The sequence below is a fragment of the Clytia hemisphaerica genome, unplaced genomic scaffold, assembly GCF_902728285.1.
Source record: "Clytia hemisphaerica strain Z4C2 unplaced genomic scaffold, Clytia hemisphaerica genome assembly, whole genome shotgun sequence".
Lineage (NCBI taxonomy): Eukaryota > Metazoa > Cnidaria > Hydrozoa > Leptothecata > Clytiidae > Clytia > Clytia hemisphaerica.
Window position 1 is genome coordinate 232180 of NW_027104615.1, and position 16497 is coordinate 248676.

Sequence of the window (16497 nt, forward strand, 5' to 3'; positions counted from 1 at the left end):
TCTCAAAGTGCGACTCTGTTGAAAATTGCTTTGAGGCCTGTCCTGAAATAGCTTTTGGTCTTTTTTTTGAGCTCAAGAAAAAAAGAAATGTCTTTCCTTCCTTCCGGGACGAAAGGGACTAGTGATTGAATGATAACAAAGAGCACATTTATGTTGGCTGAGGGTATCAGTAAAGGAGAGCGTGAATTCCGTATAAGGACGGCGTTAAGAAAGACAAGTGCACTCCTTCACAGGGAGTTTCACATCAACATCAACATAGGATGGTGTTTAACCACAAAGGACCGTCTAGACAATAAAAACAAAAACAGGTTCTACAATTGTCATTTCCCACTACTGAGCCCCCCTCCCTTAGAGGGAGGAATCTTGCAACTTCCATTGAAGATGGGGGAGAGGGGAGAAAAATAGTAAAATGTCCAGGATTGTAAATTTTGAATTATCTTAAATAATAAATTATATTGATTATGAATAATACAAACCTTTTCTACCGTCTACAGATTATCATGAAATTTAAAGGATTAAGGAAATCGCCGAAGTCCGAAGAAAAAAATCCTGTTTTGGTATTTCTAGATAGATCGGTGCAAGTGCGTGTAAAGTAGTGACTTGAACTTGTTTTTGAAAGCATCGCATGTCGCTGGTATTCAAAGAGGGTAAAAATTCGCCTCATGCCAAGATGAGATTCTCACGAGAAGACACACATCCAAAAATACAACACGCTATGTAATGCTTTTTTCAAGAATGAATGACTTTAAGAGGTTTTTGTTATTTTCGTTCCAATTTACTGCAGAAAAAAAAGGTTCAAACATTATGGGGATTTTCACATTTCTCGTGACATGATTCCATTTACGTGAATTTCTTTTAAATGGATTTCATCTAAGAATAGATCGAAAGAAGTCAAGTGATCGTGAAACGCATGCGCAATAAGTAACAAATTATGCTTAACACGTGACCCTGAACTTGAGAAATAAACAGATACTTTAAACAAAGATATGACAAATACCCCCCCCCCCCAAAAAAAACAATTACCGCCTGGGACAAATGTCCGAACAACTACTCGGATGATGCCACCCCTCTTTATCAAAAATATTAATCTTGCACTTTTTAATAAAATTGTAAATAATTGACAACTCGACCTGGTTAAACCTGAGTAGATGAAGGACATTGGTGTTTGAAAATTTAGACGTCTCTTTTAGTTGGCGGTTTAGCAAACGCCTCAACACTTTTAAGTGAAAAGTAAAAAACAAAATGGTAGACACCTTTGTATTATCATCCAAACTATTTTATTTTAGCAACCAGTAAAATCACAATGTGAATAGCACATCTATTGTAAAGAGAAACTCGATACCTATAGTATGTCTAGTATGCCAAGGTGAAAAATTAGCATTTCATCCTTATAGTAAATTTGCCCATTTAAAAGTTTACAAGTTCAAACAAGCTAAATCAAATTATCCAATTAATAAGTTAAATTTAGAACCTGAGTTGAAAAAATAATCGAGACCGTTCCAGAATGAAACTAACAGATCAAAATACACGTTTTTTTTTTTATAAGAACGTCAAATATTTTCGAAGCCTTCGGATGTTCTTAGTTTTTTGGAATTGAAGCCTAAAAATGTTCTTAAAATGTTCTTATTTTCAGCATTTTTGTGAGCATTTTGATGTAATTTCTTAAGAAATTGCATGTTTTTAAGTCTCCAAAGCCTTAGTATGTTCTTAGAATGTTCTTAAATTTTTGGGCTCGAAGCCTTATGTTCTTATATAGTTTGTTCTTATAAAAAAAAAAACGTGTATCTCAAGATTTCAAAACTATCGATTAGACAACATTTCAAAAACAATATTTTTCTGTAACATTCATTACACAAATACAGGCAAAAGATGTTACATGAAAAATATAAATTATAACATCAAGCAAATAAAAAAGTCAACGAAAAGAAGCCTGGCCACAGAAAATCATACACGGAGGCTTGGGAACGAGTTACTAAACCTATCAAACAAAAGGTCACGAACGCCTTATAAGAATTTTTTTAACTATGTTTTTTTTTGAGAAAAGAAAAAAATCCTTTAGTAATCTGCAGTACACGCAACCATTAACATTCACTTTAAAAGTTGCTAAATTTAACCTCTTTTATTCTCTACTCGTTGCTCTCTCTATTTCTCTAGCTTGTCAAAGATGAAGTAAAATTGCCCATCTAGCTGTCATGAAAGGAAGCGAATCAAAAAACAGATATTGTTTCCTTTTGGTATGTTTCTAAATAAGGGAGCTTACAGAAACAAATGACGCGACCCCCTGCTGTGTTTTACATTTGTGAGCTCACAACTCACTCTCTATGTTAATATAGAACTCGAATCAGATAAGAGGGTGTTGCATGAATTATTTAATAATATAGAGACCATAAAGAGTAGATTTTTAAGCTACATGGGTCCAAAGAGATCTAAAAATACGGAATTAAATAGTGAAGAATTATTCGATAAGATAATCCATAGAAGATATGGTTTCGTCCTCAAAGTTGTTTTGGACGCTCTTCTGAGCTTCAAAAATCTTAAGGGCTCTGACCATAGTCGGAAAATTGATTTTAGTATTTGAACATAAAAGTTATGTTTTAGGTTCTTTAACACTTTTAACAAAGAATTGCCTTTATAAATTGCTTTTTAATCAAATCCCTTCAGAGTAATTAAGAATTTAATTGCAGAAATGACGTTATGAACTTTAAAAAGACGTTAATAATATGTTGCATCACCTTCTTTTATAAAAAGTGCTAAGTTTTAATGGGTAATTAACTTTTTTGTTTCAAAATTTCTTTACACTGTCCGCAAAGAATTGAACTATTTTAAATTTTGCGGAAAATTTTTCTAAAAAGATGTGTCAAAAGTTATGACTGTTTTTTTAAGCAAAATCCAGATGAAAAATTGATGAAAAACCACTATTTTGAAGATTTCGAGACAAAGAAGCATTTACAAAAATTTTCCGCAAAAATCTTTATTGTTCGGTAAAAGATACACCATCTACTGCCAAAAATTTTTCAAAATGTTTTTTCTTCGCCGAAACTAAGCTCTTCAAAGTTGAAATACTCTTCCTCGCAAAAGTCTTCATTTTCTTCTTCATCAAATTTTTTCATTGCAATTTTTGAATTTTCAGATTCAGGAATAGTTTGTCTAACAGAAAATGTATAACATGCCATAGTTTTGTTGGTTACATCAGTCAGAAAACACATTTTAAACACGGCAATTATGAAAAACTCACTATGGTCAGAGCCCTTAAATTGAATAAAAAACAAACAATCCAGATAAATTCATACGAGGAATACGTGTGCAGAATTTTCAGCGGGATCCGAAAATTTTTGAGGATACGGATTGCCTGGAGGCTTTATGACGGACAAACACACACACATTGTCAAAGCCTTCCATGACTGAAGTTGATGGTAAAACAACGGTGTTGACAATTGTGGTCGCTGCTGATATTTTTACGGTGTTTTACAAAAAGGTTATACCCTGAAACAACCTTAACACGTAAATTCCACCATCCAGTACAAAGTTACAAATCAAAACGTTTGGAGCAAAACCATCACGAAAGTTTCAAATTTTCTAAATTTCGACAATAATTGTGTAATAATATCACCAAGGAAAAGATGAATCATAAATTGGTCAATCTTCTTCTCTTAAAGAGTAGTCGAAATACTTGCACGCAAAAGCCTTCTACTGTGTAGTCTAGACTTTCAACAACTTTTTGAAACAATGTGATGGTCTAGACTTTGTTCAGCCTATATCAACACTCAACTAACAGTTAGAGCAATACGAAGAAATTAGTTACAGTACATCTTTCTTATGAAAGCCATGTCTTGCCTGACATTCTCTAAACCTAGTTTAATACCCCCAAGTAAAACTTGACCCTCTAAAACCTGATCCACTCTACCAGTAGTAATCTATAATCTGTGGCAGTTCTGGCAAAGAATTTCCAAAAACTTTGCAGATGACTCAATCCATGGTAGATGCCACTGAAAATTTCAGATCAACTTTACTGCAAATAATCCAGGTTATGTTACAGTTTCAACAGTTATTCATGAACGTGTCACTCAAAATATAATTTCAGTACCACGTTCTCGTAACGAACTTTATCCAGAAATCTCTGATTAAATGTTTCATAAAACCCTAAAAACAAACTCTCAAATACCAAAACATGTCTTTCTCATCACTCAAAGCAAAAAGCTATGAAACAATTGCTCAATTCAATCCATGAAAAGGGCTTTTTATGTAAGATCCTATTTGCTCATCTCAAAAAAGCAAAATTTCATATTCTAAGTCATAGCGTGTAGAATACGTCAGCGGTTATAAAACTTCTTTAAAATTAGCGCTTACAAGCAATCTGATGAGAAATTATACAAGTGACTTGATAGGCTCGGAGTATTGTTTTGCTATGTTTTATAAGTCCATCACTGATGACCACGTAAAGACATTCAAAAGATGTTCAGAAGACGTCGTAAAGGTTTTACATAACTGAAAGATTTAAACGTGTATGGACAACTACTGTTTCACAAAGCGAGCAAATATATATTTTCGTTTGGCACAGAATGTGATCAGTGAATTTTATAACTTACCATTTATTTTGCGTTTATTTAAGTTTCGTTATGACTTCAAAATATTTCGAGGTTAAAAATGTGTTTGCCTTTATAATCCTAAAACATCAACATAGGTCAGAGCAGTTACTACTTTCAATCTGTGTCAATTCAAAAACAGGTCTAAGGAAAAAGACAAAATTAAAACTAGTCCCATTCGAAGTATCAACTGAACTTTATAAAAAAAAACCTTGGAGGAAGTTTCTCAATCCTGGCGAACCAAGTCTATTTGAAATTAGTATCCCAATCACCAAGCCATAAAAATGCCAGGGCTGGGATATGAAAATTTCCTTACCAGGAATCCGTTAATTCAGGGTGAGGAATTTACCCAGGTCACTCTGAACACCACCAATCCTCTGGTAGCCTCTACTTAACACATGCTCGGGAAATCACTTTTCCTTGCCCGAAAAAGGCCGTTTTACATTCTGAGAAATATCAAACCTCTGGGAAATGGGTACTTTCGGGGTGGCATTTCAAATCTGTAATCTTTCAGCAAAACAAAGCCCACCCCGAAAATTACTATTTTACACCCAAGATTTTTTCCTATACAAAGGCACGACTTTTTGTATGTATGTATGTAATAGTTTATTTCAAGTTGACGAACAGGTAGCAACAAAGGCTAATAAAAGTCAACGCTACTTTACAATTTGTAAGGTGATTACAAAAAGCCGACACCGTCAATATAGGTCCGGCAGTTTCTACACGGGCATGATGTAGGCCTCCACTGCTTAATCTTTTCCTTAAAAATACTAAGATCGACTATATCTCTATACTCATCCGGAATTAATTCCCAAACTTTTGGCCCTAAAAATGAAAGTGACTCTGAACCGTGAAAAACAGAGTTTATTTCTCTTGATCTGAAGTAAGGCGTTTTGCGATTTACTTTGATATTTTCATCATGTTTGAAAATTTCTTTAGTTAGATCTGATATGTTATTTTTACATTTGAAAAGTTCTATTGCTAACAACTGAAGATTTTTATGGTGGAATTTGATGGCACCGTCTTTCTCTAAAAGCTGCTCAAAAGTAGATGTATGATCAGAATACACTATCCTCAAACATCTTTCGTGGAGGTGATTTATTTTTTGATCTAGCCTGCGACCATGAAACATCCAGACAAGCAAACAATAATATAATTGAATTGACTTCGAAAGAAGGCATTCGTGAGCCTTTGCTTTTTCTTTTGATTCATGTACGGTGCTACCCTCGCAAGTGCACTGATTTTCTGGCTAGCTTTCTTATAAATCGTGTTAATATGTGGCTCAAAAGTCAGACAGTTGTCAAAAGTTAATCCTAGGATCTTGCCTGAGTTGCTGTTAAAGATGCGTTCATTCTGTATAGTAATGAAGATTTCTTTGCTGGTATTGTTAGCTATCACCAACCTGTTCCCAAGAATCAGCTATCACAAAAGGTGTTGTATCGTCTGCATAATTCAGTACATTTCTATTTTCAAGAAAGTAGAACAAATCTCTCATGTAGATGTTAAATAGTAGCAGCCCTAGAATGGATCCTTGGGGAACACCTACTTTAACATTATGCCAGGTACTGTAATGGTCGCCAATTTTCGTTCTTTGCTTTCTATCTGATAGATAGGCTGCTATGAGACCTAAGGCACTCCTTGAAAATCCGTATGCTTCAAGTTTAGCAATCAATAGTTCGTGCGAGATGCAGTCGAAAGCTTTTGATAAGTCAATGAGTAGCGCTGCAAACTTTTTTCTTTTCATCTGTAGCTTTCTTCCAAATTTCAGTCATGACTAAAAGTGGAGTTTGTGTACTCATTCCTTTTCTATATCCAAATTGTCTATTGCTCAAAATGTTGTTAAAGTAGGTTGAGACTTGGGTATGTATGACTTTTTCATTTTTGTTAGATACTTGATGCACCCGGATATAGCTTATTCCTGGGTTTACAAAGGTCACTGGAAATATCTCACTGAAAGAAACAGTCGTAAAAACTTTGACCCCCGGGCAGTGAGTGTCAAAGTTAATTGCCTCCTTTCAACACTTTGAACAAAGAAGACCTAGTTTTTAGACATGTGAACATTAAATGCTCATATGTATACATGCCTAATTAAAATAAACCAGAAAATTAAAATGAAAGTACACTGTAAATATTTTTTTAATAATGTTATATTTCTAAGAATCAGGATAGTTATGTTTAAATTTGATATAATGTTTATTTATTGGTCGTTAGATGGTATATTGGTACCTGAATCGCGATAAAAGTCACGTTGCACGAGTGCGACACGACAGTTCTTGCGTGCCGGTTTTTCTAAGGGTACACGATGACCATATGAAGAAGAAGAGAGGATGGGTACACACTTGTTACTCTCCTGAAAAGAAAAAAAAATCATTTTGAATATACTATTGGCAGCGTCAGCACTCTACATGGACTCTGCGTCAAATTGTCAGGCGTATGTAAGCATCAACATTTTACTATTCGATACGCTCCCTTTTTCGATGAAAATCCAATTCCCTTTGACAATCGAATTAGAGAGCGTAAACTGTACAACAATTGAGTAAATATAGTTGTGTCAGAGGCAGATCGGTCAAGTAAAGATTCAAATGCACTCGCCTCCCCTCCCTCAGAGCTACCAATGTGTCTCTCATAGAAACACTAGAAAGAGCACCCTATCTCAGTGAAGTGAAATCTTGCATCATCTCTGATTATATTTCTAGATTGTGTCTGCTTAAGCCTAACGGCATGCAATAAGGTCCACTATTAAAGGCCCCCAGCGGTTTACGTGATTGCGTGAATGGGCATACTCGGTTGCGTGAATACGTGAAAATTGAAAAAAAAGTAGCGTGAATGAGTGAATTGAAAAAACTTGCGTGAACGTAAAAAACGTGAAAAATCTGGGCTATTTTGAGCGTGAAATCGGGTTATTCACGTGAAACTGGTGAATTTGCGTGAATGCGTTAATTTCGAAAAAGAATTGCGTGATTGCGTGAATTGAAGGTCCGCTGGGGGCCTCATTAAAAGAATGACACATGATTATTATTATGCTCCTTAACTCCTGTAGAGGAAAGATTAGGAAGCTCTATCTAATGTTTTTTCTACAAGATGACGGTGATTTAATCAAGATAATTCACCTTACCGGGGAAAACGAGCAAGAATAGAAGTAAGCATGGACGAACTTGTAAGGCCGAAAACATTGTAGTCATTTCAACTCAGAACATTTCCCCCGATAAGGTAGTTTACCCAACTTTCAAAACGAATTATCTAATGAGAGAATGTGAAGCCATCTGCTCACCGTATTAGATGATGGTGCGTTCATAATTTTGTTGACTTTGAAGCGGTACAAGGACAAGTCTAAGTCTATTTCTTGGATCGTATTCTCGTTCTATGAAGAACAAAACATTCAAAAGCTACGTTACCTTCTATAGAAAACAAATATTCAAAAAACATTTCACTACCTTATCAGGGAATATGTCATTAGAGTTTATGTATTTTTGTGGACAACGATGTGACTGAAACGATTAGGAACAAACCGCAATTTTTCGGTTAAAATAAAAGTGTTAATTTACCGTCTTCCTCAGTCTAGAAAAATCAAAAGCTAACAGTCTCTGTCACACAAAGACACACATACATAAACTCGCTATTGTGTGTTACTAGATCATAATGGATGTTAGCGTCATCCAGGGTATCACGAGTTTCATGGAACTTAAACAAGGGGAATGGTGGCGGGCGTCATTTTTCAATTAGGTGGTTTAATCGCGGGCGTCAACCGGGCGTCGTTTTTCAACATGGTTGAAAAATCGCGAAAAGTACGAAATTCGTTTCGTTTCAAAATTTTGATTTTATTAATTTTTATGCCTCACGCAAGTTAATGCCGTAAAATCTTTCGACTAAATGCAGGTCTCTTGCTGTCGCTCAAACAATAGATGAACACGCCTTAGTGACTAGAACTCTCCAAAACTTTAACAAATTTGCTTTCACCAACGTGAGTTTACGTGTTATGTGGAAAACCAACGTGAGGTATATTTGGTGGTCTACAACAGCTGCCAATCTTAAGAGAAAATAACTAATTATACCTCTGCATTAATATCAAGACCTAGACTAGCCATCCGATCATCTCTTTTCAATCTGCTATAACATCCTTCTTCCATGTGAAACTGGCGGTCGTAAGCGGATGGTGTTTTGTGCTAAAAGAAAAAATGTTGACAATCAAAGATCAAACCATTCCTCAAATAATAACCGTCGAATCTACAGTTGACGCTCTCCAATCCGATTTTCAAACTAGATTGTCATCAGGGAGCGTATTGAATAGTGGAATATCGAATTTAAAAGCGTCAACTATAACTCGGAATTTTAGTTAAAGTAAAAAAAAAAGACCCTTCTAGTCCTTTAGTAATCCCTCAAGAAGTCGATGCGAAAGTAAAGGATTCCTTTCAACCTTTTTTAGTCCCAAATTTTTCTAACTGCTTACACGATATAAAACAAACACGCGAAACTGTTTACCCCTAACTTGACCAGTTCGCTTCCCCCAAAGAGTCCTTATTTCCATCAACAACAGGAGAAAGTTTTGGTACATAAATTTGCTAATTCTCCCACTTTTCCCATCAAAAAGTCAAAGTTTTGGTCTAAAAAAGTTGTAAAAACCATAAAAGTTGTAAAATATCTTACTATTTTTCCCACCTCAAAAGAGGTTCCTTGAAAGTTGTGAAGATGTGAAAAAAAGGACTTTTCCAAACTTTCCCAGCCAACAACAGCAATCATTTGCATATGCAAAGTTTTGGTATTTTGGTGGGAAAATTGGATCTATGATGTCATAATTATTCCAGACTCGGCTGAAAATTATGCGTATCATCCTCCAATAGCAATTGAATAAAGAACTTTCACTTTCGATTTCATGAAAGAATAAATTATAGCGGGCATAAATTACGATTTTCAAAGGTCACTTTTACTTAAAAAGAATTAAGCAAATATTTTCTATTTCGTGCTTTCGTGTAGCCTGGGTATCCAGACTCAAAATTTCAGAAAAAAAAACTCTTACCTCAACATACAAAGTTTCTAAAATTGCAAGTCTGGTGCAACTAAAAAAGTTGGGTACAGTTTTGAATGACACAGTCTGTGAGTAAACCCTTGTTGACAGAATCTCAAAACTTTGGAAACCCAGGCAGACACACATAATTACTTACCATAAAACCTCTTTTAACTCAATAAACTTTCAAAACCACTTTAAAGTACATCAAAGCATCAGCCACATTCATAAAGGCTCCTTTTTCCAGCGGCCATTTTGTTTAGAAATGAACTTGTGTTTTCTTTTTCATTTGTTTATCTTTTTTTGCAAGGTCAGCTTTTTCCATAAATTATGCGCGCGCATCGAAAAATATCAAAAACCCCGCAAAAATTCTGCTCAGTGACTGGGCGCGTACTGACCAATTAGAGACACTCGCATATGCAGGAACAGATATCCCTGCAGACGAGTTACTTCGACCAGACCGTAAACCAGAGACAAGATTATAAAAAACTAGACGGTGAAATAGTTTACGGTCTGGATATCCAGGCTAGCTTTCGTGTTGCAACCATGGAAAATTCTCCACTTTTACAAACATTTACAAAGTTTTGGTTAGGAAAGTTGTAAAAGTGTGAAAGATTGGAAAAGTGGTAAGTTTTTTCCCAAAACTTTCTCCTGCATATCATGCTCTTCACAATTTGATAAACGAAACCTCCAGAAACCTCTCAGTTTTCCGAGGTCAACGTCGGGAAGAGATCAGCGGCAGTCTACTTGAACGGGAACGGGCAGCAAAAGGGAATGATATACTGAAAGTGTCCTTTGATACTATAAGTTCTTTGGCCGTCCAGACCTTATTTGCCCCTTATTCAAACGGTCCTTACAACACAAAAGTACAAAACAATGAATACGAAGGAATTCTCACTTGTTTATTGTTATTGAAGTAGCTAGTAGGAACGTATTCGCCATTTTTGATTTTTTCAATTCGTCTTCGTTCGTTAGCTGCACAATTATGATTCCTGTGAATTTCTACTTGTCTCTGAAACGGAAGGGAAATTACAAAGTTATCAGGATTTACTTTAAAATAAACCAGAAAATTCAATTTTTTGTGTAGTGACACCACAAAAGCCTGCAACTTCAATGCCCCAGCGGTTGGTTCTTTTTTGGGGGGCAAAGGTATTGGGTACTGAAAGATCCTTTTATAAGATGTCGGGCCGTCAAGGCCTTATTTAGACGTTCATTCATCAACCCACACATAGCAGTCTTTTAGAAACTTTCGTCCGTATTTTTTCCTACTCTTGGCAAGCAGGTTGGACCTGAAAAATCCCTCCCAGTCTTGGTCAAGCTACAACGCTGATGTACTGACCAGCCACAATGATACTTAGATTTTGTCTCAAAAGGGCGAGCTCTTATTTGACAGAAAAAGATACTTGACAGTGATTCTATTGAAATTATGATAATTCTTACCTTTACTGTTTCTTTCCATTGGTTTTTAGTTTCTTCAGGAGTGTATGTTTTCAATCCGTAATTCGAACGTCGATTGCCGACCTCCGCTCGATCGACGCGGCCCATTATGTATGTGGTGAATCCACAACAGAAAAAGAAGGTTTCAGTTAGTTTAAAATACGGAGAGGGAAATCTCTTCCTTTTGGCAGATGTATTTGCTGTTGTTGAGTGAAGTTGCGATGTTGCGATCGATGTTATTTGTGTAACGTTCGAGAGCAATATAATGACTTCTTTTTGTTGATTGTGACGTCAGTTTGGATTTTCATCATTTGAGTTTATTCACATTCACATGAACCAACTTTACAATGAGCTTCTCGTCGTTCGAAGATTGGATCAAAAAGATCGAAAATTTAAACGGCTATCTTCTTTAGAAGATGATCAGGTAATCAAAGCTGATGCACGCGGGAATGCTATAAATTTCACCTAAACTTAGCTTGTGTTAAACTTAAGGGCTCTGACCATAGTGAATTTTTCATAATTGCCGTGTTTAAAATGTGTTTTCTGACTGATGTAACCAACAAAACTATGACATGTTATACATTTTCTGTTAGACAAACTATTCCTGAATTTGAAAATTCAAAAATTGCATTAAAAAAATTTGATGAAGAAGAAAATGAAGACTTTTGCGAGGAAGGGTATTTCAACTTTGAAGAGCTTAGTTTCGGCGAAGAAAAAACATTTTGAAAAAATTTTCGCAGTAGATGGTGTATCTTTTACCGAACAGTAAAAATTTTTGCGGAAAATTTCTGTAAATGCTTCTTTGTCTCGAAATCTTCAAAATAGTGGTTTTTCATCAATTTTTCATCTGGATTTTGCTTAAAAAAACAGTTATAACTTTTGACACATCTTTTTAGAAAAATTTTCCGCAAAATTTAAAATAGTTCAATTCTTTGCGGACAGTGTAAAGAAATTTTGAAACAAAAAAGTTAATTACCCATTAAAACTAAGCACTTTTTGTAAAAGAGGGTGATGCAACATATTATTAACATATTTTTAAAGTTCATGACGTCATTTTTGCAATTAAATTCTTAATTAGTCTTAAGGGATTCGATTAAAAAGCAATTTATAAAGGCAATTCTTTGTTAAAAATGTTAAGGAACCTGAAATATAACTTTTATGTTCAAATACCAAAATCAATTTTTGGACTATGGACAGAGCCCTTAACCGATACTTTACGCAGCGAAAATACCTTAAAAATACTTAACGCTGCACAGGGGAGCGAGATGATATTTTTAAAGTGCTGGTATTTACGTTCATAGGAGTTCATACCACGCAGAACACGGTTTGTTTGCTTTTGTGGAAAAATACAAGCAGGCTTTCAATCCGTTCCCTATCATTCGAGCACCGGAATGAAAATAGAGCTGTATTTTTCACTTGCATTATTTTACTAAGTGCAAAAGAGACAATCACTTCAGCCTTGAAACTATTTATACATTCAGGAATGCAATATGATCTAACGAACTGACTCATACCTTACGATCAAAAGTATCTTTTCTTAGGAATGGATTCACCGATAAGCTTTTACATCTAGTTATACCAAATCAAGGCATTGACCGTAAAGTCTTCAGGGTTCTGAGAATTTATCTCTTACATCACCTGCTCTGTAGAATAGGGGCCCTTTTTTATTGATGCTAATACTCAGAAAAATGTTAAAACATTTAGTTTTTCTTATAACTAATGGCAATTGTTTTTGTTAAGTATTTGTGTTATGTTTACTTTAGGAGGATTGTCGGTTGACAAAACTTTTTGCGCAAGATACATGTTAAGGTCTTGTAAGGGATTGCAAAATAATTTTTCAAAAAGCAACAGAAAATATTTTGGTTTTTATGTGGTTGTTGATGTACATGTTTTGAGAAAAACAGGAGAGTAGAGAGTAATGAAAGGGGGACATTGTATTGAAATCGAGGTGGTTAGTTTCAGTTCGGCCGAAGCCAGGTTGTCGATATTGTAAAGAAAGATAAAAACGATTTGAACAATATATCAGCAACAGATTATTTTCTCATTAATGTTCTCTTGTAAACTGGCATAGCAAAACAACCTCTCTATCTGATTAAACAAAAAATACAGGAGGCTAGATTGTCCTGCTATTTCTTACGATCCCAAATGATCGATATTGGCACCCTATATAAATGATTACTAAAACATTTGATTTTCTCTTTATTTTCTAATTTCAGATTTTTGAATTGATAAATATCAAAATAACATCAATATGCTTGGAGATGAAGACGAGACATCAAGTTTACAAGAAGAGGAAATGCTTCGAGGTGGAGGGGACTTAGATACACATTCTGATCTTGATAGAAACTCGACCAACCTTTTACTGAGAGCGAAACAGTTTTCAACCGATTCTATGGCAAGTTATGGATCCATAAACAGCGCGCATTATGAGAATATTAAACCTGGATTAAAACCTGGTGTCTCTTTTGACAGTATCAGCGATAACAAAATCGCTAATATAAAGAAGATGTTTTTCGGACGGCGAGTTGACTCTTTAACCGAACCAGGCGAGTTTGAGGACGACCATTTAATAACTCGCCAGGATAAAGCAAACTGCACGCTCATACTTTTCGCTTTGAAACATTCAATGAAAATATTTCTTGTTACTTCGCCTACCATTTTGATTGCATGCTGTTTTGTGATTGGATTGAGTTATATACCATGGACGGACGTACCTTCATGCAATAACAACGCAACACAGCCATGTACGCACTACCGAAAAGAGTATTTGGTCTACTTCAACACCTATCTCAGATTGGTAAGAAACATTTACTAAGCCTCTAAGCAATAAAGTGAAAAGGCAAACCTCGTGTGCAGGGTTTGATTTCAAGATGACAATTTTTCGCTTTAAGCCATTTGACTTTATAATTCATTCCCTATAAGCCCTGGTATTACAAGAAGAAACATCCACTCCCCGTCATTCGTTCCTGTGAACATAATTCCCGAATTCATCATCATTCTTAAAATTGACCTTTTTCTCTTACGAGTGAAAAACCTTTCTACTTATCGATACTTATCTTATGATATGATAGTGGACGAAACTACATTCAACACTCTTTAGCTCGACGTTCTACTATACGACACGCCCCATTCATCATTCGATATTATTGAAAGTCACCGTCTATAAGAAACTCTCACTAGCGACGCTCTACTATTCGATATGGAATTCCAATTATCCTTAGAAATCGAATAAGAGAGCGGCAAGTGTATACAAAGAACCTGTCAATGGGCTCCTCCAGAAAAAAACTTGAATATGGGGGGGGTGGATGATATAACATTTCTAGGAAATTTACCCCCCCCCCCCGGACATTGATAATTTTGACCCCCGGACGGATCTCGCCCCCGGACAAGCATCAGTTGACTCCCCACATTCAAAATCACCCCTAATCACAGCAAAATTTACAGATTTTTCACTCCCCTCCCCTCGACAACATATCCAATATATCCTCCACCCATAGATTTATAAAGCCTGAAGGGCTAGATGGAGTGCTTTAAGCTCTTCCAAGCAAAAAAAAAGTGAATATCGAAAAAAATATTGCTGCTATTGTTTTCGAAAACCCTAAATTCTATTGTAATGTCACGTAACTTAGGTAGGATTTCCTACCTAACCTACCTCCTTCCTACCTACCTAACCTCGGCACAATTTTCAGCAAAAGCACGATATCTAGCCCTTCGGGCTTTATAAATCTATGCCTCCACCCTCATGTACAAAAACTTTCTGGAAGAGCTCAATCCTGAAAAATATTTCTCTTTTTCATTTCTTTTCAGATTCTCCTCTCAACCACTTCCGTCTTCATCACCAATATCGCTTTAGACGGCAGCCGACAAATTTTCAAAAACATTCTCTACGTCAGCATCCCACTTACCACCATAGCGACAGCTTTAATACCAGGCCTCTTGAAATACAATGACGTCATACTATACTATTACGTAGACATTTTCTTATGTGGATTGTTCTTTTTGGTTGGGATGGTGGCTTCGGTTTTTTGTTTATCGAAAAATTTAGAAGTTCAAATCACAAGGAAACGAATTTTTCAAGTTTTGGTAATTCCGAGTATAATCGCTGTACTTGGTGTGAATGTTCTAGACGCAGTTGTCAATAAAGAATATCAAATATTTTCAAAGGGTTCCATTGGTCAATACGTGGTTAGGCTTGTTATTTATCCGATCACAGTCGACATACTATTGGCTATCACTGAAACGAACGTTCAAAAAATCCCCTCCAATCACATCAATAATCCTAGCCACGTGGTTTATTTCTATCAAGTCGCTTTCACCATTGTTGGTCGTTACATGACAACTATATCAGGAGGCATTATGGATATTTTCATAATGGCAGCCTCAGTAGCGGGAAAGGATTTCATTCTACATCGAATGGGTCGTATCCGATGTTGGTTGGCATTTCATACACGAACACTCCTAGTAAAATTCTATCCACCTTATGCAAATACAGTTGATTATGAGACTTTCAAAGACTGGTTTTACTCTAAAGATTTCACATACTTCAAAGCGAATACGTTAAACAGTGACTTTGCAGTTGAACTAACAGGTGAGTAATGATCCTTCAAAGATCTCATAACTTGTTCTGATAGAACTTAGACTGAAATTTGTGTGACGTCAGACAAGAACCTTTGTAAAATTGTGGACTGACAAAAAATGTGAGTAATTCTGCAGAAAACTCAAATGACAAGTTTTAGACACTCTATAATCCTTTTCAAAAATTAGTTCCATTACACTCGAATTTTCATGTCTTGCAAAAGAATGCATAGGAGTACATTCGCAAGACCTTAAGAAAATCACTTCAAAATGTATGAACCTTTCTTCCCAATACTAAGTTTTTTTGCTTTCTCAAGCATTCCTCAGTTGGTTTTCAAAATGTATCTCGATATTTATTCCAGGTGTTATCATCGTACCAGCCATCTTGGCAACCTCCAACAAACATTCCTCACTATATTCTTTCCAAGATAAAAGTTTCTTAAACTCTGATGGAACACACAACTACATTTACATCTTACAGCAAGAAGCAATTCAAATCAGCCTCGTTTTCATATCGATCATCATAGTGACCTACATTGAAGCCAAATTCAATCGAGTCAACCTCACAGCAGTGGTCAAACGAAAAAGTTACGCACAATACATTTCAGAGACATTGATTTATTTATGGGGCATTTTGCTCTTTTTATCATCCGTTAAAACGACACCGAATTATTTACAGTGCGATGATATGACAGTGTGCAATTGTGATTGGCAAATAGATGCTACAAAGTATGGGTGCTAAGAATATTTCTTCCTTTTCTTCACGTACGAAATCAAGTTACAGACTATGCCAAAATACTCGGCACCAAATACATCTTCATTTTTTAATTCATGATATTCAACTCAAAAACATCTTTTCAACGAGCACAAAACTGCTATCTAATCCGTATTCTATCAGAA

General features: G+C 35.6%; 3 protein-coding genes across 4 annotated transcripts in view; 1 reads left to right on the top strand and 2 right to left on the bottom strand.

Annotated features, from left to right (window-relative positions):
• The window catches only part of LOC136824638 (sperm flagellar protein 2-like), a 258048-nt gene that overhangs the window by 104727 nt on the left and 136824 nt on the right, over nucleotides 1-16497 (bottom strand). The window lies entirely within an intron of this gene.
• Nucleotides 6721-11318, bottom strand: LOC136824608 (cilia- and flagella-associated protein 90-like). Of its 2 annotated transcripts, XM_067080597.1 has the most exons (5): nucleotides 11026-11318; nucleotides 10484-10597; nucleotides 8636-8746; nucleotides 7855-7944; nucleotides 6721-6933 (listed from the first exon to the last, which is right to left on the bottom strand). In XM_067080597.1, the coding sequence occupies exons 1-5, from the start codon at nucleotides 11128-11130 to the stop codon at nucleotides 6781-6783; spliced, it is 573 nt and encodes a 190-aa protein (XP_066936698.1). In that variant the 5' UTR covers nucleotides 11131-11318; the 3' UTR covers nucleotides 6721-6780. The 2 variants fall into 2 exon arrangements, with proteins under 2 accessions (XP_066936698.1, XP_066936699.1); XM_067080598.1 differs by lacking the exon at nucleotides 7855-7944 and having other exon boundaries at nucleotides 11026-11314.
• LOC136824578 (uncharacterized) lies at nucleotides 13222-16469 on the top strand. The gene is made up of 3 exons (XM_067080560.1): nucleotides 13222-13819; nucleotides 14830-15610; nucleotides 15960-16469. Exons 1-3 carry the CDS (start codon nucleotides 13274-13276, stop codon nucleotides 16337-16339), a joined length of 1707 nt encoding a protein of 568 aa, XP_066936661.1. The 5' UTR covers nucleotides 13222-13273; the 3' UTR covers nucleotides 16340-16469.

Bases quoted from the DNA above. Each gene is read 5' to 3' on its own strand.
- LOC136824608 (XM_067080597.1), bottom strand. From the start codon at position 11,130: ATGGGCCGCGTCGATCGAGCGGAGGTCGGCAATCGACGTTCGAATTAC. The intron at 8,747-10,483 runs GTGAGAATTCCT...TTTTTCTTTTAG, and splicing joins ACTTCAATAACAATAAACAA to CACAAAACACCATCCGCTTA. The intron at 6,934-7,854 runs GTGAGCAGATGG...TTTTCTTTTCAG, and splicing joins ACGCACCATCATCTAATACG to GAGAGTAACAAGTGTGTACC.
- LOC136824578 (XM_067080560.1), top strand. From the start codon at position 13,274: ATGCTTGGAGATGAAGACGAGACATCAAGTTTACAAGAAGAGGAAATG. The intron at 13,820-14,829 runs GTAAGAAACATT...ATTTCTTTTCAG, and splicing joins TCAACACCTATCTCAGATTG to ATTCTCCTCTCAACCACTTC. The intron at 15,611-15,959 runs GTGAGTAATGAT...TATTTATTCCAG, and splicing joins CTTTGCAGTTGAACTAACAG to GTGTTATCATCGTACCAGCC.